Source organism: Elephas maximus, chromosome 17 (genome assembly GCF_024166365.1).
Source record: "Elephas maximus indicus isolate mEleMax1 chromosome 17, mEleMax1 primary haplotype, whole genome shotgun sequence".
NCBI classification, from domain to species: Eukaryota; Metazoa; Chordata; class Mammalia; order Proboscidea; family Elephantidae; genus Elephas; species Elephas maximus.
The window spans coordinates 63,604,499-63,631,833 of record NC_064835.1 but is presented as its reverse complement, the minus strand read 5'-3'; the positions used below and the strand labels follow the sequence as shown (position 1 = coordinate 63,631,833).

Here is a 27,335-nt window from a genome sequence, read left to right as displayed (position 1 = left end):
ATGGGTTGACAGGTGACAATGTATAATGTTAGTGAGGCGAGCCCATGAGTCAGAAGGCCAAACCCATTGAGTTGTTCATGAGAAAATATGTCAAAAATCTCTTGTTTTGTCTCCTGCTACTCTAAAGGACTTCTCCTAACTGTGGGACCTTCACCCACTGCTTGTCTTCACATATCTTTAATCTATATAGTTTAAGGACCCTGACAGGGCCCAAATGCCTATTATTCACGAGTCAGCATTTCAAGACACACAAATTGCCTAAAGGGAAGGGCACTTAATGAGGTTCAGGGGCTACCTCTGTACCAAACACTACTGTACAAAGAACCAAGTGTCTGGGCCCTACATTCCTGCTAAGTGGGTGTGCTTCCTCTCTCAGGACAACCAAAGCCCCTGAAAAATATACAGTGACATTCACCAGAACTCCCACCTTCCCTTCAAGAATCCCAAAATTCTCCATTTAAAAAATCAATGAGGACTCCAATTCTTATAAGGCTACCATGGTTTCTATGTGGTTATCATCTACTACTATTACTCCTGCCCCTCTGACTCCTAACCTCCTGCGACAACTCCATGAGGGCTTTAAGAAATTAGACCTCTGAGGTGCTACCATTATATCCATAGTGGGAGGGTAACGAACAGAAAATGGTCTTCAAACATGCTATGATGCTAGTTGGCCTATTAAATATCTGGACATTTTCCTAGCACTTAAAAGACATCTTACATGATTTTGTGCACGAAAGAGTTGTGCTTTCCTTGTATGTTATTTCATGAGAATATGGTCTGGAAAAAATTGGATTCTGCGTTAAATCAGAAAAGGTCCTGAGGCAGGATTTCAGAGCTCACTTCCTCCTCACTTAAGAGGCTGGTATAATGTAAGACCAAGTATCAACACTTCTAGAGGAGACTCTCCTCCAATCAACCAAGGACATTCAGCAAATCCCAGAATTTGTTATATATAACTGACAATTCTCTTCATAAATTTTCCCTGATGGTTCTAGTTACTAATATCCCAGGCAAGGCAAGGAGATATAACTGGTTTTCAGAGGCTGCTGCAGTAACCCAGTAGCTGCAGACCTTACTCGCCTTTGTTCCAACCTTGTGTATGCTCACCCAGCCTTGGCTTATATGGTTGAGGCCAAAGACTGTAGCTCAACGAGGTCTTTTCTCAGAAATGTTCCTATCTTTATTTATTTATTTATTTTTACAGAACTAGGCCCAGATATTAGCTCTTTCCTGCTTGGGAATAGGAACTATTTACTGTCAGGGCCTCTTTTGAGGCTGGAGCTGTCACCCTAAAGGTTCCAGGTATCCAGTGACAATCTGGCAAAACAACCTGGGCACCAGAAAACTCTGCTTCCAAAAGCTAAAGGGCTACCTTTTGAAGCATTTCAAGTTGGTCATCTTATTTATGCTAGGCTGCCCAACCACAGCAAAAAGTCTTTCCTCAAAGCCTGTGTATCAGTACACAGATTTCCCAAGGTACTTGCCCTGGGAAATCTTGCCAGAAAACTCTGCAGCTTCCCTGAAACTGACCCATTCAGCATCAATTAAAAAAATTAAAATCTAGCTAAAATGACATTCCTCAAAATACCAGGACTACCTGAAGAGAGAATTTTTGAAGAGCAGAATGTCAAAAAGACCTGGTTTACAAGCATGGCAACTACAAAAGAATGTAAGCTCCATGAAGGCAGGGACCATGCTGTATTCACAGCACTATAACAGTGCTAGGCATAGTGCTGAATAAATGAATGAACAATTCCTGCTTCTTGTTGTGTGCCATTGAGTTGATTCTGACTCATAGTACCTATATGACAGAGCAGAACTGCCCCAAAGGGTTTCCTGGGCTTTAATCTTTATGGGAGCAGATCACCAGGTCTTTTCTCCCAAGGAGAAAAGCTGGTTGGCAACTAAGCGCTTAACCATTGTACCACCAGGGCTCCTTAAATTCCTGTTTAGGTAGGTCTTATCCAAGTGCTAGCTATGCCTGTGATAAGACATTGGAATATGGTCTGCAGATACTGTTAGTGGCTCTGTATCAAAAAAGAGATCTATGCAGATGGTCTGATATAGTACTACATCCTACATGCTTTTGGGATATGATAATTCTGGATTTCATTTCTGATCTGGCCTCCCCACATATCTACTTTACTATATTGGGGTGCAGATTATCTTTTCTAAGATAATGTGCCTTATGGCTTCCACCCCTCACCATTCACATTAGTCATAATGAAGACATCTTTCAATTCCATAAGTTATCAAGCTATTTGATTTCTGACTCTGGTGCACGTAATTCTCAGTTGTACTTTCCAAGATCATACATAATCTAAAGGTCAAACAGAATATTTCAAATGAGTACTTGAGTATTTGAGCTACTCTGCTTCCTACTGACAATATCACTGGTCCATATACTTTACTACTAGCATACAACTGTCTATTTTCCTACACCAAGAATATCTCTCTCATAAAAACTTTCCCCAAATATCTGTTCCCACACATCTCTTTTTTCTCCATCATGACTCCTTGGCAACTGGTCAGTTAATATTAGGAAAAACTACTGGCCACCCAAAAGAAACTCAAGTTACCTTTCAGCAGGTTAAGGGCTAATATGAAAAAGTATACGTGGGAGCTAGCCCTCTTCCTGTCAAATATAGACTGTCAGTTGTGGATGAAAAACAGAACACTGACACCTCAGGCCTGTCAAGATGTAGACCTGCCCCATCCACCTCTACCTCCTATCTCCTAGTTAGGGAGTAGGTTAGGGTGAAACATTATAAAAGAAATCCTAGGGGCTATATATCATTTTGACATGTGCTGTATCAGACAAAATCAGATTTTGATATGAACGGGCTTTCTATGGAAGTTAAAATACAAGTGATTATCAAAGTTAAGATTTTTCCATATGAACCAATAGCAGTCAAGGAAAGAGGGAATGTTCCTCTTATACAGTAAACTTCATTAGATTTAGGACAGGGCAAAGAGAAGGGCAAGAGATTTAAGTCAAAACCAAAATTTGATTGAATAGGATTAAGATAGGATGGGAAACAGGACGGGTGGTTCTGCACGCAGTTAGCTTCTTGAGCTGTTCTCAGATTTCCCCACCTGGTATTGACTAACTGAAGGTACTGATTTTATCACTATACCTCCAATAGGAATAGCATCAGAATCTGTTCAATACCTGAAAACAAATATACACTTATTTCTTTTAGGTTCTAAAGTTGTTTTTAAGGCATGTTAAATGTCTGCAATGGCAATGCACTGTGTTTACTTTAGACTGTAGGTTTAGAAATTGGGGAATAACTAGCCTAGAGGGAATGTCACTAGCTCTATCTAAAAAAAGCCCTAGATATCTTGGGATGGCTTTGCTGCATAAGAGTTGTTGCCAACAAGCTCCATTCAGGAGACCTGATGCAATGTCACAACCTAGTTCATTCAGCTTTACAAAAGCTTACAAATATTAGAAGTAAGTAACAATTGGGGCCAAGGAACAGAAAATAATGAGAGGTTACTAAAGAAAAGAACATCCACAAACCTCTTCCTATTAATTAAACATGCAGCTGTTTGTAATAAATAATGTAAAAAATTATCTAGGGAAGTTAAGATGCCTTTAAAATGATTGTGAATAACAGAAATGTGAAATGTTTCAGGGTAGCCCTCACTAAGAAGCATTAGATGAAAAGAAGAATGGAACATAAAAAGAGGCCCACAAGGAAGCCGAACAGCAAAAACAAGGAAGAAAGAAAAGAAATTAAGAAATGGGGATTTAAAGAAATTAGCCTAAAACTGGGAGCCCCTAGGTGCTGCAAACGGTTAACGCACTCAGCTGCTAATAAAAAGGCTGAAGGTTTGAGCCCACCCAAAGGCACCTTGGGAGAAAGGCCTGGTGATTTACCTTCTGAAAAATCAGCCACTGAAAACCCTACAGAGCACAGTTCTACTCTGACACACATGGGGTCACCATGAGTCAGAATCTATCTGATAGTACTGGTACTAGCCTGGAACTTAAAGGAGAAACGATGGCCAAAAAAAAAAGAGAAACGATAGTCTAGATCCTTCTAAAACCAACACAGACACACTCCCACGTTTTTAAACAAAATTTAAATCTGCTATTTTCTATGCTTGAAATATCTTCTTTTCTCATCAATGTCTAACTTTCTTTCAATTTAACTTTCTACTTTTTCTATAAAATATTTTATAACTACTCAGGCCTATAACTGCAAAGGCCCCTCCACTTCATAGCCTCTTTTTGGAATTAAAGATACAATCTGGCTCCTGATTCAATATGGGATAATTTTCTAATTGCATCTTTTATATATAAGTTTTGCATCCCAACTAGAGTGAAAGTTGGAGTCTATTTCCCCATTCCTTCAATATTGGTTGGCCTTATGATTACCTAGCTCTGGTCAACAGAATGAGGTGCAAGTGATGGTTTGCTAGTTCCAAGTTTACGCCTCAAGGGGTCTATACACTTCCTCTGGCTCCCTTGGAACCCCGCCAAGACGTCATGTGAATAGGCCTGGGTTAAGCTGCTGGTGGGTGAGAGCTGGCATGGAGCAGAGCAGACGGTGTGCGGAGGCCCCCTAGGCCAGCGAGATGGCATGGGGCAGAGCAGACGGTGTGCGGAGGCCCCCAGGCCAGCGAGATGGCATGGGGCAGAGCAGACGGTGTGCAGAGGCCCCCTAGGCCAGCGAGATGGCATGGGGCAGAGCAGACGGTGTGCGGAGGCCCCCTAGGCCAGCGAGATGGCATGGGGCAGAGCAGACGGTGTGCGGAGGCCCCCTAGGCCAGCGAGATGGCATGGGGCAGAGCAGACGGTGTGCGGAGGCCCCCTAGGCCAGCGAGATGGCATGGGGCAGAGCAGACGGTGTGCGGAGGCCCCCTAGGCCAGCGAGATGGCATGGGGCAGAGCAGACGGTGTGCGGAGGCCCCCTAGGCCAGCGAGATGGCATGGGGCAGAGCAGACGGTGTGCGGAGGCCCCCTAGGCCAGCGAGATGGCATGGGGCAGAGCAGACGGTGTGCGGAGGCCCCCTAGGCCAGCGAGATGGCATGGGGCAGAGCAGACGGTGTGCGGAGGCCCCCTAGGCCAGCGAGATGGCATGGGGCAGAGCAGACGGTGTGCGGAGGCCCCCTAGGCCAGCGAGATGGCATGGGGCAGAGCAGACGGTGTGCGGAGGCCCCCTAGGCCAGCGAGATGGCATGGGGCAGAGCAGACGGTGTGCGGAGGCCCCCTAGGCCAGCGAGATGGCATGGGGCAGAGCAGACGGTGTGCGGAGGCCCCCTAGGCCAGCGAGATGGCATGGGGCAGAGCAGACGGTGTGCGGAGGCCCCCTAGGCCAGCGAGATGGCATGGGGCAGAGCAGACGGTGTGCGGAGGCCCCCTAGGCCAGCGAGATGGCATGGGGCAGAGCAGACGGTGTGCGGAGGCCCTCTAGGCCAGCCAGCCCTCCATCTAGCAGCTTACGTCATAGTGTAAGTGAATTCAGTTGCACCTCACCTAAACTTGCTAGCCCGCAAAATCTTGAAGCAAATAAAAAACAGTACTTATTTAAAACCAGTTATTGTTTTGGGATAATTTGTTGTGCAACAAAAGCTGCTGAACTAATTGAAACATACACAATAATTTCATCCCCTCTTCGACAGCAGCGGGTGGGTTAATGTAATACTATCACAGTGTGTCTCATATTAGAAATAAATATTTGCTGATCACCCCTGAGCTCTTGGAGGGCAAAGTCTGTATTATACGCATTTGTGTATTTCCATAGCACTTAGGTCATGCTTTGTATACAGCAGGCACTCAGAGATTGATAAAATAAACATTTCAGTAATCAACTGAAGTCTATATTCTGGTGTTCATCAGCATTATCCACTTAATGTTTAACTTGGAAGACACAGACAAACCACAGTACTGTGGAAGAACCAAATAACTGCTGAGAACCTACTACTAGCCTTCCACTGCAAATTCCAATATGAACCATTAAAGGCCAGCAATTACTACTACCTGCAGTATACGTGGAAACCCTGGTGGCGTAGTGGTTAAGAGCTACAGCTGCTAACCAAAAGGTTGGCAGTTCAAATCTACCAAGCACTCCTTGGAAACCTTATTGGGCAGTTCTACTCTGTTCTATAGGGTCCGTATGAGTCAGAATCGACTCCACGGCAATGGGTTTTAGTTTGGGAGTGTACATGCCATTTCAAGGTAGCTAATAAATAAACCCATAGGTTGTCCTTCTAAAGATTTAGCATTAACCCTGATTTGTATTTTGCTAGAACTTACATACATATTTGATATATAAGCACACAAAGTTGTACTGCAATCCTGCTCCTATGAACTTATATAGAGAATAATACAGAGCGTCAAAAGAAGATTTTGATTTTTACTAATTCATGTTATTTTTAAAAGCAGGTTTTCTAAACCCAGAAATCTGACAAATGAGATACGTATGTAAATGTACTTTAACTCTGAAGTGCTATACAAATGTAAAATATCATGAAAGCTTGTTCATTCAAAATGTCATTTCACTCTTTTCCTTAGGAATTAGGAAACTGAGAATAGACAGGACAGATGAGAAGGGATGAATAGTTTTACTATATGCATTAATCAAATTCTATATCTCTTAAATGACACTCTGCTATTATACAGAGGTGATTTTGTTATTCCACGTTTGGAATATTTTTTAAATTATTACTCAATTGATAGGGTCTGAAAAACATTCTCAAGCAAGAGAACATGAAATCATGATCAGAATGAAAAGACTCATACACCAGTGAGGCAAATACATTTAATGAGAGTAAAAAAATATCCTTGCTGCACTGCACCAGGGACAGGGCCCCTTCTTGCATGGGTGTCATGGATTGAATTACAACCCCCCAAAAATCTGTGTATCAACTTGGTTAGGCCATGATTTTCAATATTCTATGGTGGTCCTCCATTTTGTGATTGTAATTTTATGTTAAAGGATTAGGGTGGGATTGTAACACCCTTACCAGGTCACGTCCCTGTTCCAATGTAAAGGGAATTTCTCTGTGGTGTGGCCTGTACCACCTTTTATCTCCCAAAAGATAAAAGGAAAGGGAAGCAAGCAGAGAGTTGGGGGCCTCATACCACCAAGAAAGCAGCACCAGGAGCAACGCATGTCCCTTGGACCTGGGGTCCCTGTACCTGAGAAGCTCCTTGACCAGGGCAAGATGGAGGACAAGGACCCTCCTTCAGAGCGGAGAGAGAGAAAAAGCCCTCCCCTGGGGTTGACGCCCTGAATTTGGACTTTTGGACTTCTTTACTGTGAGAAAATAAATTTCTCTTTGTTGAAGCCATCCACTTGTGGTATTTCTGTTATAACAACACTAGATGACTAAGACAATGGGTATGTATGCTGTAACTTGCTTTAACTTTAGCTTCTTCCTTTAACTTCTGCCATTCCTATTTAACATTTTTATCTTTGACTTACAAAAGGCATAATGATCAAATCAGTTAATAAGATGGATAACTGAATTAGAACCTAAAAAGGTTTACACAGGCTAGAATGATAAAATCTGTGTTGTTGTAATACGCCTGAAGAAAAATGTGGACTAGTAAGAGTAACATGTCCAATTTTGGTCCCTAATATTTAACCACTTAAGGACTAGATGGGGGATAGGTAATAACGCTACAGGTGAACAATACAGATAGGACACTCAATAAATCAGGAAAAAACCAGTAATAGAAAGCCTAGCCCCCAAAATATGAAGAGTCAATAGATCAAAGTTGAGGGGAGAAAGGTTTTAGCCAACTTAAGAAATATCTTTCTAATAATCAGTTTGTCCTAAGGTGGAATTTGTTGCTTTGGTTGCCTTGGGGGCAGTGAGTTCTCCTCAAGGGGGATATTCAAGGACAGTATGGGGTACTACACAGAGATTCAAGTATCAAGCCAAAGGTTATACTATTATGATTTTTAGGATTAGCCTTCAACCCTGAAATCAGTAATTCTGTTTTAGGATTCTGGAAAGTACATGAAAAAGGACACATATTCAAGGACATTTACTCATGCCTCATTTGTGGTCAAGGTATCTCCTCTGCAAACTTATCCCCAGGTTTTCTATTTATAGTTTGAGCATCTCTAGAGTTCAGAAGGAGTCTCCTTTTAAAAGGATACCCACTATAAATATGTTCTGAGAGTGTCTAAGATGAACGGCAAAGACAAAAATGTTTTCAGCATAGGATATGGAATGATTCAACCTACCTGGGGCCTACTAATATTGAACTGGAGAGCCAGGAAAGTTTTTAAAATAATCTACCTTAGAAAAATTATGCCTTTGAGCTGTTTTAATAGGGACAGACATAAGTAGAAATTAGGTGATAGATTCAACAGCAAGAGGCATATTCTTTCATAACTAGTAAAATTTTGAAGTTTTGGTTTCTATTGTTAAAACACCATTAAAGAAATCCTGGGGGCAAAAATGTAATAGAAAATTAGGAACGTGATCATAAAGAACAGTGCTCACTGAGACCTCACAAGTACTTGAGCATTCACCCCCTGCTCAGATCCACCTTACTTGGCTGTGGTTTCTAACTTACTCCCTGAGTTAACATTTTCTGTGAACACCAGATGCTTTCCATAGGGACCAAGACCACAAACTAGAATGACCACATTTCCTTCTCATGAATAGTGAGAAATTTTTTTCCTTGGGTGTGTTACTCCAATGAAATTCAATTTCTGCTTTCCAAGAAAAGCCAATTGGTTTAGAAGTTTCCAAAAAGTAAGAGAGGGGAAAAAATCCAACAGATACCACCACACAAAACCCTACAGCAAACTCCTAGTCTTTCAACTTTATATAAATTCAAGGGTTAAAACCTGAATGTCTCAGCTGAGTTGCTGAATCCACAGGTGGAGCGTCTGAAATGTGGGAAGAAATACTCGGTTCCATTTGTGACCATGATGGGAAAGCCCTTATGTGTAGGAGAACCCCCACCCTGGCCCCCAAATATTAAGTTGACACACGTTTCTGGGACGCGACCTGAATCCTCAACCTTCGGCGGGTCTACAGAGACACAATTTTCTGTTTTCTGCTTAACAGGGCTTTCCAGAATTGTCATCAGATGACAGATTACACCACCCATCCACAAGGATTCAGGGGTAGCTCAGGCCATCCATTACGGGTTAAAAGCTGTTCCAGCATGAATCGAGTCACAGTGGTAAGGAAACTATCGATACAAGGGGTCCTGCAGCTTTAAGAAATACCCTGGGCATCTAAAAGTTTTCAGAATGCACACTATGTCAGCTCTGAAAACAAGAGGCACTGCATCATTATGGCAGGAGAAACAAAGCAAGCCTCCTTTTTAAAACAGACAAAAAAAAAAAAAAAAGATTGTTTTAATAGGAAAGAAGCATCAGTCATTGATTCTTACTTCATTCACACTTTCTATCCAACCCCATCCATCTTCAGAGTGAAGAGATGACAGAGCCTAGTTAACTCTCTCCCTCTTTGGGCTCCCGCCCATCCTGCTCCTCTATACCCAAGTCACCAAGGCCTACCGACAAACCCATTTAAGTCTATACGGAACAGGCCCAAGAACTGCTCTGTCAGATGGACCTGTCAAAGCTCAGGTATGATTAAGTACCAGCTTTCATCACATCACTATAACTGCCTGTCAAGTTAGCATGACTTGGCAGGCCTTTGCTAATCATCTTCATAAATGACCACTTGGTCACACTCATGGCTGACCACAAGTGAGGGGATGGGAAGACTTAAGGCAGCAGGAAAAAGTCAACAAACCAAGCCAACAAACTAGAAGGTAAAATATTCATTCCTCTTAAATGCTGCTACCCACACTATCTGAAAACAAAAGCTCTCCATACAGGCAGTCTGCATCAGTGCACCTGCTTAGCATTGGTTTGCTAAGTTATCTTTTTGCTGTGTCTGCAGAAGCCAACTACAGCACAATGGGTCGTATCACTTGAGGGTCACTTGAGTCTCCCTACCCTTTAGGTCCCTCCTCCCACCCCCTGCCTTCCCCTCTAAACACAAAATCTTTAACTCCACCATAGCTAAGGATTCCAGATAGCTAAATAAAAGAGGTGGCCTCAAACACAAGGAAAACCTCTTAGGTCTCCAGTGTGAATCGCCAACGCCAATCCCCCTTCCCTCCCCTTTTCCTTAAGACCTGATGGTCTTCAGTCACACATCTTAAAAGAAAAACAAAAAACAAAAACACAAAGACTTACTTGTCTCAAGTCGATGAAGGCCAACTGCAGCGTGTCCTCCTGGAACCCAGGCACCGGGCCGGATCTGGCAAACTCTGTGGGAAAGAAAAGGGGATAAAAAGCGCCTTTAACTAACCATGGACAGGGAGATTGGCAGACGGATGACAGGGAAGACAAGAGAGGCTGGGGGAGAGGAGGACCAAGCTTCTAAGGAGTCATGTCTTTCTCCCTTCAGCTTCTTTGTTTGCCCTTCAAAATTCGTGTCATCAAAACACCATTAATTCCAGCATCCTGACAGCAAGGAAACTGTACTAATTCGACCTGAAATTTATTCCCATGAGCTGCGCTGGGCTTCAGAGTATTTGTTTTGTGAATGGACAAACAACTTGCAAAGGCGGAGGGAGGGGGAGAAAGAAAAAAGTTTTTCCTCTCAACACAATAAAATCTTCAGCTGTGAAACTCTTTTCAGTTCCGAAAGCTATTTATATTTTAGATCGCTGAAGGAATTTTCTAATTTCACGCCTGTCACCTTATTCCTCAAGCATTTATCAAAAAATATTCCCTGCCACATCATTAATTATTCCCTCACTGATTATTTGTATTATCTCATGAGTGCATTTTTGCCAGTACACACACACACACACACACACACACACCTCAGCAGCAGAGGCTGCACCAATTCAGTGCTTGCCTTTTGAGAAAAGAACTATTTGCAGATATGAAAAGACCCATCTGAATAAACCTCACTGCAAAACTTGAGAACATTTGCATGTGTCTGACCTTCTGTTGTGTTCTTTGTCCTTGACTTCTACTTCTATTCCACTCTCAAAAATTCTTTCTTCACTTCCCTCTACCCCAATTTAGTCTTAGGTCAAAGAGACCACATGAATGTTATTTGTAATTTACAGTAGTGCCTTGGGTATATGCTCAGTTTATGGCTCTCGCTTCTACATCGTTAGCAAGAAGATAACTGCGTAGGGCTACAGGGACAAATACTAGCAACAGTTAAGAATGTCAAGTTTTATTGTCCCTGAGTCCTGCTTATTATGAATCAAAAGGTCTTGTATAAGCTTCCTACACACACACACACACACACACACACACAAGCAAATTCAAAAGTTAGACAGCTACTGTGTCTCCAATTCTCTCTCTGAAGCCAAAGTGTGATGGACATTTAACATCAGTCTACTATTTACCTCAAAAACAACTCGTGTCTCTCTGCTCAAAGCGAATATGAAAAAGGAATGTTTTCTTTCAATTATATTTTTTTCTAGGATTGAATTTAAGGACTGGTAACATATTCTTCTTATGAAATTAAACAAAATTCATGAAGATGTATGCATATACACCTAGAAAATTACTTCCAACAACTAGTAGCTGGATAGATTCAAAGGATGATCTGTGAATAGTTATTAAAGACAACGACAGGAGTTTCTTCTGTTTAAAAATATTTTCCATCTTGAGCTTCTTAGACATAAAGGGTTTTCATAAAGTCCTTGCAACACTTAAAAATAGCACTAACAACTTAGATTGTAGGGATTATGGGAATGTTATGTGAAATGAAGTTTCAAAACAACTTATTAAATTAGTCAAAATATAGCAAAACTATATTAATCAACTGTGCACAATATATTATTGCAGACATTTCAAATAAAAATAGCTACCATAAATGGAAGAAGAGAAACTATACAGCATTGACAGCAGCAGTAAAGTTTCCATTTGCTTTGAGAAGAAAATACAAATGCCATTTTAAAATTAATTCTATCATATGTAAAGCCCGGTACTTAAAGTTTTAAAAGAATAAAATTTTAAAACAGTGCAAATACTTTAGGAAGGCCACGTTAATAGAAAGCTTGATATAATCCACTCTTCATATCTTATAATAGCCATTGTAAGTGATAACCTCATATGTCGAAGTTGCTCCATTTTCCTATACTACGTTCCTGTCAAAACTAGTTCTTGGAATTATAGCTAGAGTCACTCTTTTGACAGCCTAGGCTGTCAGATGATCACTTTAAATAAGCTTCCCATGCCTGATGGTTTCATCCAAAGTTGGTAGGTTGTCACTCTGGCTCCTGCATGACTCAGGCTATGCCACATCCTTTGAAGCTGCGTGTCCATGTGCTTTTGCTTATTATGTCCTCTTTGTTGGTAGAACCCTACTTGAGTCAAAATGCAGCAACTATCAAGGTGTTCTGCTGCCCTACACTTGTCCAACTGAAGAGAATTACCCAGCGATACACAGTTTGAATGCCCGGGAGCTGGCTACACGCTCCTGAACATTCGTCACTGGGCATGCTCCCTGGGCCAACTGATGGCGATGACGAGGCCACTCAGGGACCTGGATGTGATGCACATTTAGCTTTCAGAGCCTCCTTTTCAGACCTCGTTTTTATGACACACTGAATCCATCAGGCTCCCAAAGGACATGGCGGCCTTTTGGATTGATTTTCCCTTTTATAAATCAGGCAATCAATGAATGACAATTGCATCGAGGTATGACAAAGGGATACATTTTCATGCAGAGTTTATAGAATGTCTAATTACTATATATTCAACTTCATATTTATATTTTTCTCATTGCTTTATGTACATAATTATTATCTTCCCATGTAGACAGTAAACTCCTTAGGGATACGGACTGTATCACAGAACCTAACAAATATTCAAAATAGTAGAAGTTTAACAAATATTTGTGTTTTAATGAAATGTGTTACACTAATAGCAAGGTTCATTAACTGCTTATGCTCTTTACAGTCAAGGAGTTAAGGGTTCTTAACCTGAGTATCAGTAAGCAGGCTTTAGGAAATTCATGAGTTCCCTTAAATTGGTGCACAAATTTTGGGGCCATAAAAATCAGAGTTGGAGCTCCTGCTCCCTTCCTAGCTCTACAGGCTTGGACAAATTATGCTTCAATGTCTTTTTCTAAAAAATAAGGATAATAATAACAGTACATAATAACAGAGGATAATAATAAGAGTGCTGCTGTGAGGATTCAATAAAATAGCACATGTAAAGCAGTTGGCTAAGTATCTGGCGTATCATAATTGGTTATCATTATAATTAGTATTTTGTGGGAATACGCATTTCCCTGGGAAGAAGGTTCATAGCTTTCACTGAATTCTCAGAGTGTCTGTGACCCAACAACTAACAAAAGTTAAGAAACACTCTTCTATACTCAGAACAAAACTTAAGAAGAGATTCATGAAATTTTTCATTTATATGTACACACAAGAAGCCTACCTTTAAAGTTATCAATAAAAATTGTCCTTCTTTTGGCATCATCAAAGGGATAAATAAGTGGCTGTGGCTAAGCGGGACAAATGGACAGATGGAGCACAATGGACAAGTCTCTGAATTCCAAGATGTAGAGTAGGTTTACGGTCTCTAAGTGGCCTAAACCTGCACCAAAGTTTCCAAAGCTGGCAGTTCTGCAGTGTGGCCTCACTACCAGCAAGGATATCAAGGTGCTTACTTCACTAACATAGAACCAAGTTCTGCCTCTGACCATCACCTGTCACTTGGAGACTGAGTCAACATTCCAGTGAAGGCGGCGAGAAGGCTTTCTCTTAGAAAACATGATCAGGTTAGTAGAGCCCCTGACCAGCATCGCCCATCCTGCAGAGGGCTTGGGTCTTCCCAGCAGCTCTACCCCGACTTGGTCCAATAATGAGATGGAGTCTTAGAGTTTAAGCTAGCATCAAGATTCAATTTTCAACTGTGCAAAATAGTTTAGTGAGGAAATTGCCAAGTCATTGACTACTCGCTGAAACTCACTGAAGTTTATAAAGAAAATATTTGCATTAAAAAAAAAAAAAGGTGCAAAGCTATAGGAAGAAAGGTATATGGTAAGTTAAGGCATAAGAGGAGAAAAAACTCACAAGTAAATGCATTTTACTCACCAAATACACAACCTCACCTTACATTTCCATATGTGCTCAAATTTATGACAGGTGGTAATTGTTTTTTTTTTAAATAATTTTTATTTTGCTTTAAGTGAAAGTTGACAAATCAAGTCAGTCTGTCACATATAAGCTTATATACACCTTACTACTACATACTCCCATTTACTCTCCCCCAATGAGTCAGCCCGCTCCCTTCTTCCAGTCTCTCCTTTTGTGACCGTTTTGCCAGTTTCTAACCCTCTCTACCCTCTCATCTCCCCTCCAGACAGGAGATGCCAACACAGTCTCAAGTGTCCACCTGATACAAGTAGCTCACTCTTCATCAGCATCTCTCTCCAACCCATTGTCCAGCCCCTTCCATGTCTGATGAGTTGTCTTCAGGAATGGTTCCTGTCCTGGGCCAACAGAAGGTTTGGGGACCATGACCGCCGGGATTCTTCTAGTCTCAGTCAGACCATTAAGTCTGGTCTTTTTAAGTGAATTTGGGGTCTGCATCCCACTGATCTCCTGCTCCCTCAGGGGTTCTCTGTTGTGCTCCCTGTCAGGGCAGTCATCGGTTGTGGCCGGGCACCATCTAGTTCTTCTGGTCTCAGGATGATGTAAGTCTCTGGTCCATGTGACCCTTTCTGTCTCTTGGGCTCATAGTTACCGTGTGACCTTGGTGTTCTTCATCCTCCTTTGATCCAGGTGGGTTGAGATCAATTGATTCATCTTAGATGGCCACTTGTTAGCATTTAAGACCCCAGACGCCACACCTCAAAGTGGGATGCAGAATGTTTTCACAATAGAGTTTATTACGCCAATTGACTTAGAAGTCCCCTTAAGCCATAGTCCCCAAACCCCCGCCCTTGCTCCACTGACCTTTGAAGCATTCAGTTTATCCCGGAAACTTCTTTGCTTTTGGTCCAGTCCAGTTGAGTTGATGTTCCCTGTATTAGGTATTGTCCTTCCCTTCACCTAAAGTAGTTCTTATCTACTAACTAATCAGTAAATAGCCCTCTCCCACCCTCCCTCCCTCCCCCCTCTCATAACCACAAAAGAATGTGTTCTTCTCAGTTTATACTATTTCTCAAGAACTTATAATAGTGGTCTTATACAGTATCTGTCCTCTTGCATCTGACTAATTTCACTCAGCATAATGCCTTCCAGTTTCCTCCATGTTATGAAATGTTTCACAGCTTTGTCACTGTTCTTTACTGATGCGTAGTATTCCATTGTGTGAATGTACCATAATTTATTTAACCATTCATCTATTGATGGACACCTTGGTTGCTTCCAGCTTTTTGCTATTGTAAACAGTGCTGCAATAAACATGGGTGTGCATATATCCGTTCGTGTAAAGGCTCTTATTTCTCTAGGGTATATTCCGAGGAGTGGGATTTCTGGGTTGTATGGTAGTTCTATTTCTAACTTTTTAAGAAAACGCCAGATAGATTTCCAAAGTGGTTGTACCATTTGACATTCCCACCAGCAGTGTATAAGAGTTCCAATCTCTCCGCAGCCTCTCCAACATTTATTATTTTGTGTTTTTTGGATTAATGCCAGCCTTGCTGGAGTGAGATGGAATCTCATCGTAGTTTTAATTTGCATTTCTCTAATGGCTAATGATCGAGAGCATTTTCTCATGTGTCTGTTAGCTGCCTGAATATCTTCTTTAGTGAAGTGTGTGTTCATATCCTTTGCCCACTTCTTGATTGGGTTGTTTATCTTTTTGTGGTTGAGTTTTAACACAATCATATAGATTTTAGAGATCAGGCGCTGGTCAGAGATGTCATAGCTGAAAAATTTTTCCCCATCTGTAGGTGGTCTTTTTACTCTTTTGGTGAAGTCTTTAGATGAGCATAGGTGTTTGATTTTTAGGAGCTCCCAGTTATCGGGTTTCTCTTCGTCATTTTTAGTAATGTTTTGTATTCTGTTTATGCCTTGTATTAGGGCTCCTAACGTTGTCCCTATTTTTTCTTCCATGATCTTTATCGTTTTAGTCTTTATGTTTAGGTCTTTGATCCACTTGGAGTTAGTTTTTGTGTATGGTGTGAGGTATGGGTCCTGTTTCATTTTTTTTGCAAATGGATATCCAGTTATGCCAGCACCATTTGTTAAAAAGACTATCTTTTCCCCAATTAACTGACACTGGGCCTTTGTCAAATATCAGCTGCTCATATGTGGATGGATTTATATCTGGGTTCTCAATTCTGTTCCATTGGTCTATGTGCTTGTTGTTGTACCAGTACCAGGCTGTTTTGACTACTGTTGCTGTATAATATGTTCTAAAATCAGGTAGAGTGAGGCCTCCCAGTTTCTTCTTCTTTTTCAGTAATGCTTTACTTATCCGGGGTTTCTTTCCCTTCCATATGAAGTTGGTGATTTGTTTCTCCATCACTTAAAAAAATGTCATTGGAATTTGGATCGGAAGTGCATTTTTAAAAACAATATCAATTTCTCAAAAACATCCTGTAAGTTTACATTTTTAATAATCCTCATATTATAATGCAATGAAGTCACCTAAGGGGGAAAATAGAGATTTCACTCATTTGAAAATGCTTTCTAGACTTCTTGAAGGTTGCTCTTAATACTAAACTAACTCTTTCACTTTGAGGAGTAAAGGATAAAGATTACAAAATAAACTTTAAAAATTATCTGTTACATTCACATTTGGCTGAAGAAAACAAAGTATATATTTTATAAAGAGTGTAGAATGCTAAATTAGAATAAAATGAAAGTCTGTATTAGATGGGGCTTTGAGGAGTCAAAATGACTGTATTAATCTGTAATCTGTGCATCTAGGTAGGATATTTGAAAGTTTCTCAAAAGCAGGTTATAAGAAACAGAATGTAAAACTAATTCTTCCAAATCTTTGCAAGTTGTCCATAGAACAAAAACAACTTCCATAGAAGACAAGCAACTAGGTAAAATATATTTCAGAAAGACAAAACTATTGCAATGTCTGGTGAATAGGTAAAACAGCAATTGCTGGAGGAAAATATCATTTCTTTAAATAAGGGGAAGGTGAAAAGACAATCTATAAAATTTCAACAAGAGGTCCCTAGCTAAAATCACTATACTATTGCTCCCAGTGAACTTCTAGTTCAGACTTTGGACAAGATAGCATCACCTGCCCTCACTGCATGAATCAGAGATTTGCTTTTTGCCAAAAATTCAGATAAGAAAGAAAACTCAGAGCCCTAGGGCCTAAAGTGTGTTGGGTACTTGTTTATATCTTAAGATCATGTCAGGTCACATGTGGTTTTTGTGGGATTGAAAAAATAATAGCCGATGTTGCTGTATTAACATAATGGTTTCCTGGTATCTGGCTCCCTGGAGCAATAGATAAGGGGTGTGCTAGACTAGGAAGTGTGGCTCTGGGGAAGCTAAAACCCTCTTGCATCACTTCACAGTGGCTCTACTAAGCTAATTACAGAGAGGAGTTGATGGACTCCACAGGGACTCCACTCCAGGCCTTGATGGTCAAAGGAAGGTCTGCCGGAGGACAAGGAAGTAAGAGCTAAGGGGAAAGAAGTCAAGGAGTCAGAAAAGGAGGGGCGGGGGAGAAGCTCCTTGATGATTCATCTGATTATACTTGTGTAAGTGTGCTTGTATGACACGTGATCATAAAATATGACCACCCTTAATTATATAGGGTATGGCTCTGTGATATAAATTATTTTTTGCTTTGCCACACTTTAGATATGTAACTACTTGCTACATCTTCCACTTCAAGAAGGGCAGGGGAAAGTACAGGCTAACTCTAACTTATTCTTGAAGTTTTTTTTTTAAGCAGGAAATCTGATTAAAAATTTAAATCTGATAGTAAATGTTAAATCCGTACTTCAAATGGATTTATAAATTGTTTCTAAAGTTTAATTCTCCCAGCTCTTTTTGTTCTGAAAGATAATTGAGAACAAAGATAGATACCTACCCACTGCCTGGCCTTTTAATTAATAAGGAATTAATCCCCTATAAGCAAGGAAATGGCCATAAGCATGAAAGAACTTTCATGGTGCTGCTAAATAAACAAGCCAATCAATCTCCGTCTGGCTGCACTGTGTACTATGCCATGGAGAGGAAATAAGGGTCCAGGCTGCTCACCTGGCAGTGACTGATGTTGCTACAACACACATTCACCTGGGGAGAGAGGCTGTCTTAAGAGAAATAAATCCAGATGTTGGAGAATTCCCATATCTTGCCCAACATATGAGAAGAATCGGCAGATGGCTAAAGGAAATTAGTGAGCTACATCTAACAAAATAAACTAGAAAAAAAAATTCCTGTTCAAGAATTAAGGGAAGCAGATGATATAAATTCCTACCATTTCATGAAGTCCAGGGGCACTGGCTGCCTTACAGAAATAAAATACTGTCCTTTGTCTAAGGAAATAATATTTAAAATAATGGATACGAATATTTGAGCTGAATCCATTAAATTAAACAGAATGGCTTTCACATTGTGTGATTCCTTATAGGAGAAGATTGAAGGAAGTTAAGATCATAACGAGTGTCAGAACAATGTCATATCACATGGCATGGGATTCTTTCACTTAATATTCCAGAGACAGTAATAACCAAGGATACCAAAGACGTCCTAGGGCTTTAACCTACAACCCTAGAATCCTAAAGCTAAAAGGAGCATTTGTAATTACTGAGAACTTTTAAAGATGAAAAAATAAAGGCCAAAATGGTTAAGTCAGCGAACTAGTTAGAATCTAATCTCTATGTCTGCCCTTCTACTATTTTAATATGCATCCTCACCCAAGAATATCTAAAAACAAATATTCACTTTACATGTTTCTTTATATACATATCTTTTCTATTTAGGTAGTAGGAACAATAAAAATTTAAAAAAGTGTAGATCTGTATAAAGTCCTAAATTTCCTTCCCAGTTCCCAAATGCTTCACAATCTTGCATAATAAGGGCCAATTTCATAATAGACCATTCAAAACTACGGTGGAACCAGGCCTGTCCCAATTAGCAATCAGCAGTGCTTCTGTGCATAATCTCTAGGAAAGCTGAAGAACTGCCATGAAAAGAGTGGGCTTCCTGAGACATGAGAAAGACTGTATTCCAAACTAGTAATTTTATATCCTAGATATTTTTACTCTACCTTTAAGGACTTAACTTTATCCACGTGTTTGCTCAGCACTGATTATTCTGATATAGACAAAGCTATGGCTATCTAAAATTTTACACTGAGGAAGGATCCTGTAGGGCATTTGCTGTAACAACAGTGAAAGCCAAATCTCTAGAAAAGCACTGCTCAACAGAAATGCAAGCCACAGATGCAATTTTAAAATTTCTAGTCAACACATTAAAAAAAGAAAAAAGTAAGATTCGTTTTAAAATAGTAAGATATTTTATTTGACCCAGTTAATATATTAAAATATTATCATTTTAACATGTAATCAATGTTTTAATGAAAGAGTTTACTTTTTATTTGTACTATGGCTTCGAAATCTGGTATGTATTCTAAACTTCAAGCACATCTTATTTCTGACCAGTCACATTTCAGGTGCTCAACACTCACTTGCGGCTAGTAGCTTTAGTATTGGACTGTACAGCTCTTGATGTTGATTGCAATGAATATAAACTAAAATGAAACGTGTGAAGAATGATTTAGGATTTTGAAATGACAAAGAAAGAGTACTACTACAATATGAATTCTATTTTTATATTGGCTATAAAATTGGGATTGAAGTAAATGTCCATGATACCACTCAATGGCTTCAGTTCCCAATATGAAAAATTTCTCTTAGATCTTGAAATTTTAAAAACATGTTGCTCTCTTAGACAATGAGAGCTATATACTTTGCATATTCTTCACCGTGAGTGACAGCATATGCTTCATATATTCTTCACCATGCTTATCAGTACATTTTAAAATTCCTTTCTACTAATCCTTATGTTGATATCCTTGCCTTCCTCCCCTTCATTCCACTTTCTCTTCCTTATATCTAATTTGCAGTCCCTGGGCGATGCAAACAATTAACACGCTCAGCTGCTAACCAAAAGGCTGGAGGCTCAAGTCCACCCAGAGGAGCCTCAGAACAAAGGCCTGATGATCTACTTCTGAAAAATCGGCCCCTGAAAACATTACGGAGCGCAGCTCTACTGCGACACACATGCGGCCGCCATGAGTCAGAACTGGCTTGATGCCAACTGATTTTTAGATCTCATTTATTTATTTACTTTTTTGATTTATCTTGTTGAAAATGGTCTCGAATCTATTTTGGAAGAGAGAGTTATAAAAATTTTTTTTTAATGATGATAGCTGATCAGCAAATAAATTCTGGACAAAGCTCTTTGCCTCAGTTTTCACAGTCAATGATGACAGTAACAATATCCTGACCTATCACTACAAAACATTTTATGAGCGTAAGATATAAAATAAATGCTGACCATTACAAGGACAAGCACCAGGGCTCACTATCAGGACTTGTGAATATGGTAGAGGTATGGTGTCCTACATATACTATGAAAAAAGACAAAAATCAGAGATGTTGGATGTTTGCCAAGTTAAAAGAGATACGTTCTTGGTGTGTGATGTGGAGATGATTCCAACTCAGAGTGATCCCACATGACAAAGCGGAACTGCTCCATACGGTTTCCTAGGCTGTAATCTTTATGGGAGCAGATTGCTAGGTCTTTTCTCCCAAAGAGCAGCTGGTGGGTTAGAACCACCAACCTTTTGGTTAGCAGTCAAATGCTTTAACTACTGCATCACCAGGGTTCCTTAAAAGACAGATATATATCTTTCTTTTATGATATATAGATGTACACACACACACACACATACAAAGTATCAACACAGCTCTTCCCAAGCTAAAAGTACAAAGTTACCGTTTCCTTGGTATACATTTCATGGATGGCTTCAGAATTTGCTAGGACAACTAAATCTCATACCTAAGTTGATGTCTACCTACAAAGAACACATCATTGGCTAAGGTAACTGGGATCCCAGCTCCTTCTACAATGTACTAGTTATGTGACCTTAGACAAATTATGTAAGTTCTGAGTGCCAGATGTCTCAACTCTAAAAACAAAGGTAATATTTCACTTGCCTGAAGCTATGGGACTGAATCAGATATACTCTTTAGTTCCAATTCAGATCAAGAGCAATATAACTTGATATTGGGTCCATTTTAATATCTTGGTTACAGCCATACATGTCCCAGAAAAAGTAATCACTTGTGAAAATTATTGGACTTGGATACAATAAAATTAAAATAGCCATTTTCCCCTACATGGCCACTTCTTCAATGCATCAAAAACTTAAAGACATTAAATTAAAACAAGTACTCTTCATTATTAGCGTTCACTTTTGATATGGCAAAGTAAAAAGTTCTTCAAGTCTTGCCAAGAGGAAGTTGACAATTTCTGTGTTTTCTAGTTTTCATTCTTTGCTTCACAGCATTGATTTAGTATTAGCTAGGAATTTTTTTTTCAGAAGTATGGGATTTTAATGCAAACTATTAAAACAATGATCCCAAATCCACGTTAAATGTTTGTATTAGATCAGTATCAACATAAACACTGGTCTGCCATTATGCTTACACAGGCTAATAAATTTATTTTCAGAGTTCAGTACTATAGAACATAAATTTGCCACTAAGAGCTCAGTTTGGGGTGGCCATTTTTTCTTTTCCTTCAAAACAAACAAACAAACAAACAAACAAACACTCAAAAACAAAAAAAGGAGAGGAGAATCTCTGCTAATGAAGCCTGAGACCTTAAGCTGGGAGTTACTGTATAAGAGGCAAGAAACTGACTTCAGACACAACAGAAACTCTAGAGGAGGCTCTAAGGCATTTAACTCCCAGGTGCTGCTAAGCGAGAGAGGGATGTAACTAATTTAGGGTAGTCCAAAGAAAATGAAATAAAAAAAGAATTTTTCTTAAGGTACATTAGCAACTTCTTTCCATGGTAGACCGTGCTTTATAAGCAACAGCCTAAATGCTAGGAGGCATAGGAGATAAATGAACGTTTCAAGTAAAAAAACACTTCTGTCTTTAAAATGGTCCTTGTTGAAAAGCCCTCAAAAACGCTTTCCTAGAGGAGAGTAGCAAACTCTTTTCCCTGGTTAACTGCCTGGGCAGAGACTTGTGCTACACCTTTTTTCCATCCCTGACAGGCAACAGTTAACAATAGGATTCCAGTAAGTCAGAGGGGAAAGGCAGGCCCTAAGACTATGGCTTGGGCCTTAGTCATCAAAGTCCTATCTTTGCTTTTAAAACCTTTGAAGAGGTCTTTTGCAGCAGATTTGCTGAATGCAGTAAGCTTTTTGATTTCTTGACTGCTGCTTCTATGGGCATTGATTGATGATCCAAACAGAATGAAATAATGCACAACTTCAATTTCTTCTCCATTTATCATGAGGCTGTTTATCGGTCCAGTTGTGAGGATTTTCGTTTTCTTCACATTCAGGTGTAATCCATATTGAAGGCTGTAGTCTTTGAGCTTCGTGAGTAAGTGCTTCAAATAATCTTCATTTTGGCAAAAAGGCTGTCATCTGCATATCTCAGGTTGTTAATGAGTCTTTCTCCAGCTCTGATGATACCTTCTTCACATAGTCTGGCTTTTTGGATTATTTGTTCAGTATAGAAAAAAAAAAAAAATTTTTTTTTTTTTTTTTTTTATACAGACTGAATAAGCAAGGTGAAAGGAAACTTCTGTGCAACACACCTTTCCCAATTTTCAGTATCCTCTTAAGGAGCCCTGGTGATGCAATGGTTATAGCGCTTAGCTGCTAACCAAAAGGTCAGCAGTTTGAACCCATCAGCCACTCTGCAGGAGAAAAAAGTGGCAGTCTGCTTCTGTAAAGATTGCTTTGGAACCCCATGGGACAGTTCTACTGTGTCCTATAGGGTCGCTAAGAGTCAGAATCGACTCAACGGCAGTGGGTTTAGTATTCCCTTATTCTGTTCAAACAACTGCCTCTTGATCCATGTACAGGTTTTGCAAGAGCACAATTAAGCATTCTAAAATTTCCTTTCTTTGAAATGTTATCCATAATTTGTTATGATCCACTCAGTAGAACGCCTTCGCATAGTCAATAAAACATAGATAAACATCTTTCTCGTATTCTCTGTTTTTGGCTAAGATCCATCTGACAATAGTAATGATATCTAGTCCTTGTTCCACATCTTCTTCGGAATCTGGCTTGAACTTCTGGAAGCTCCCTGTTGATGAACTGTGGCAGTCTTTTTGGAATTACGTTCAGCAGAATTGCGCTAGCATGTGATATTAATGATATTGTTCAATCATTTCCACATTCCATTTGATCACGTTTCTTTGGAATGGGCAGGAATATGGATCTCTTTCAGTAAGTTGGCCAGAGAGATGTCTTCCAAATTTCCTGATACAGACAATAGAGTTGCAATCATTTTTTTTAAAGCATCTTAGTTGTTACTCTGTTGGTTCCTGGAGTCCCGTTTTTCACCAATGCCTTCAGTGTAGCTTTTAAGTCTTCCTTCAGTACAAGCAATTCTTGGTCACGTTACCTCCTGAAATGGTTGAGTTTCGACCAATTCTTTTTGGTACAGTGATTGTGAATTTCTTCCATCTTCTTTTAATATTTCCTACCTCATTCAGTTTTTTTTTTTTTTTTTAACCCATGTTGTTGTTATTAGATGCTGTTGAGTTAATTTCAACTCACAGAGACCCCATATGACCCTCATAGGGTTTCCTTGGCTATAATCTTTATGGGAGCAGACTGCCAGGTCCTTCTCCCATGGAGCCACTGGGTGGGTTCAAACTCCCAATCTTTCGGCTAAAAGCTGAACACTCTGCCACCAGGGCTCCTCTTTTTACCTACAGAATACCTCACACTGCAACTTGAGGCTTGAGAACGCTGATCATGCTCTTTCCTTTTGATTTTCTAACCCCAGGTCTTTGCAGAATTCAGCATAATACTTTACCTTGTATTCTCAAGCTGCTCTTTTAAATTTCATGTTCATCTTTTACTTCATCATTTCTTCTGTTTGCTTTAGCTACTCTGTACTTAACAGCAAGTTTCAGAGTCTCTTCTAAAATCTACTTTGGTCTCGTCCTTCTTTCCTACCTTTTTGATGATCTTTCACTTTCTTCATGTACGATGTCCTTGAACTCTTCCCACAGTTCTGCCAGTTTTTGGTCATTAGTGTTCAGTGCATCACATCTATTCTTAAAATGGTCTCTAAATTCAGGAGCGATGTAGTCAAGTGGACTTGCTTTGATTTTCTTCAGTTTCAACTTGAACTTACACATGAGCAATTAATTCACTAACGCCATTGCCGTCGAGTGGATTCCGACTCATAGGGACCCTACAGGACAGAGCAGAGCTGCCCCATAGAGTTTCCAAGGAACACCTGGTGGATTTGAACTGCCGACCTTTTGGTTAGCAGCTGTAGCTCTTAACCACTATGCCACTAGGGTTTCCTAATTAATTCACTAGTATCTAAAAACCTCAGCTTTTCTAAATACAAGTGCTGACAATTATACAGTTTTCACATTTTCTAAATTCCAATGTTAAAAATATGAAATTGAGAATGCTAAGGTGGTCATTGGGCTTCTCTCTCTCTCTTTCTCCCTCCCTCCAACCCTACATATATTCATATACGTACACATGCACACACACACACACACGCAAGCACACACACACAGTTAGATTAAATAAATGAACAGAGAAAGAAGACAATTTTTTTTAAATCTGTGACACTAAAACAGACTAAATTATTTAATTAAAACAGTGAACCCAAATCAGATGCTAAAATGTTAGAGCAGATAATGATGAGAAGGCATGAAAACTTCTCTTTTAAATGTCTTACAAAAATTAGGACTTTCATCAGTAAGTTTGAGATGTATAAGGTGTTGTTCTACCTAAAGGCAACAGGGAGATTAGAATGCTATGACAGGTTCTTGCAGACGTGAGTGAAAGTCTGTCAACTTTCAACAATTAAAATAATTTTTAAATAGACACGGTATTTAGAATGGTTTGCTGGTTTACACCCTACAAAATGGTCCAATTAAAATAAATAGTTTACTGGCATCAGCCCTAAAGACATGAAGTGAGAGCCAAAGAAAATACGAAATGTATAAAACACCTCAGTGTAAACACACAGAGACAAGCAAAAACGTGAATGCATCAGATATTCTTGAGAGGCTCTGGCCTACTACAGACAGTAAGACATTGGCTTACATGAATAAAAGGAAGGCACAAATGGCTTGATGAAAAGAGGCCGCAGTGCTAAAGAAATAAAATAGTTTCAGCTGAGACGATGTTTGGGGCTAGTGATACAGCACAACAGGATGGCCCAACACTGCTCTGGGGCTAACGGTAAGGTTCCTGGTTTGCAAGGCTTAAGACGGGCTGTTGTTTCTACTGGTTCATTTCTCCTTGAAAATTTGCCTGGGTCTTTTCAAGGAAATCATGGGGATTGATGAAAATTTTTAAATAATTGCTTTCTAAAGTTCCTAATAAATAAACAGTAAAAAAGCCTTGGGGATTAAGAAATTTCTATGATATTTTTCTCAACCGGTAAGAAGTTTACGTTTACCAAGTCTGGAAATGTGGTCAAGTGACATGAAATTAACAACAGCCACAACGTACTTTTTGGATTTTTCTTTTCTGAAATGGCATCTCTTAAACTTTCTGGCTCCTGAAACTTTCAAAGTGTGTAAGGTCTCAAAAAAAAAAAAGTAAGAAATGAATTCTCAAACAGCTAAAAATGAAATGTAGAGAAAGAGGGAAGAAGCACCAAATTTGGAATAAGAATTAAAAAAAAAAAAAACTGATCCTTTTCAATACCAGGCAGTAAAATGGCCTTTTGGTCATTTAAGTCAGATTGACCCAATTAAATAAAAAAATTTTTTTTTTACTTGAACTAAAACCAGAAAGAAAAATCAAAACAATTTCAAAGAAGAACCAGTCACTGTCCTTTGTTGGAACGGTGATGAGTAACACATTTACCAAAGAGCCAGACACAGTTTCAGGGGATTGGGAGAGTTTGCCACAGAAAATGCTTAACCGGGAATTACGATCCTCTATGTTTTTTTTTTTTTTTTTTTTATGTAACAGGTCCTTTGCACTCCCTCAACACCAGTGTCTCCCACAAAGAATCCAAGGTAACGTCTGCTACCAGAGAAGGTACTCTGTGTTGGTCAGTCTCTGGAAGCCAATAGCAGGGCTTGACAGTGATGTATAACAAGGTCAGAGCAGCATGATCCATCTTCATTTTCTTGACAAGGATGGCATCTCAGGCCATGGGGAAGAGGAGCAGGCTGCCTGCTCCCACTGCTCAGGCTGGCAGCACCTACTATCAAATGACCAGGTGTCTGGCAATGGGCTCAGAGAGACAATGACTGCCTTATCTCCTGGAATTCAAGGAACTTCAGCCCATAAACCAAAATAACTGCTGAGTGGGCACTACTCACTGACCCTTGTCTTAGAAAACCCTTCCCAGAGGGGACAGGTTCTATCATCTGTAGTCAAAGAGAAGTGGCAATGCCATCCTGAATGACAGCGAGGACTTCTATTTGGGCTCTCCAAAGCTAAGAAAGGTACATCATAAAAGCATACCACCTAGCACTGGCAAACATTGTAGGCATGGGAAGACAACAGCAGAAAAAGCAAGGCTTTTGTACTGTTCATTTTTGATGGAAGGAAGAAATGTACAGTTTTTGCTCTTCCCAAATCATTTTAGATGAGAATCCAAGCTAAATACTACTTTTAAAAAGACCTGGCAAGGGTGTGGGAGGTGAGGGAGAGACAAAGTCACACAAATCATGTTTTTAGAGGCTTTTGCATAGATCAAGCGAAAGTTGTGTGCTTGAGAAAGTGATACCAGACAATGGCCCTTATTTGCATCATCCTAAAAACTCCCACTACACGTAGGTTTTAAATCTGATTTCTCGCGTACAATATCTACAGTGTACCAGGTCCTGCAGAGAAAACAAGGAGCACAGAGAAGGAATGAACTGCTGATTACTGTATTTATGCACAATTGCCAGCTTAATGATTGTCCCTCACAAATCTGTAAGTTTTCACAATAAATATTACATCAAAATGAGAATTAGAATAGAACTGAGAGATGGAGAAACCAAATGATAAAATGAATAAAGAAGTGTATGTTCTTCCAAAGACTGACTACCGAAAACTCTATATATTTCCAGCAGAGAATGGAAATAACTATCGTAAAGAAGAATCATAACAAAATGGTTTTCTGATTCCATTAACTAGCTGATCAAACAAAACACAAAATTCATTAGCCATGAAATGTGTCTCAC

The 27,335-nt window shown here is 39.8% G+C and overlaps 1 protein-coding gene across 5 annotated transcripts in view; it reads right to left on the bottom strand.

Annotated features, from left to right (window-relative positions):
• EXOC6B (exocyst complex component 6B) overlaps positions 1 to 27,335 on the bottom strand; it is a 713,117-nt gene that overhangs the window by 164,853 nt on the left and 520,929 nt on the right. For all 5 annotated transcript variants that reach the window (XM_049856497.1, XM_049856495.1, XM_049856493.1 and 2 more), the window contains one exon: positions 10,198 to 10,271. In XM_049856497.1, the coding sequence (XP_049712454.1) occupies positions 10,198 to 10,271 (74 nt within the window). The remainder of the gene's footprint in view (positions 1 to 10,197; positions 10,272 to 27,335) is intronic.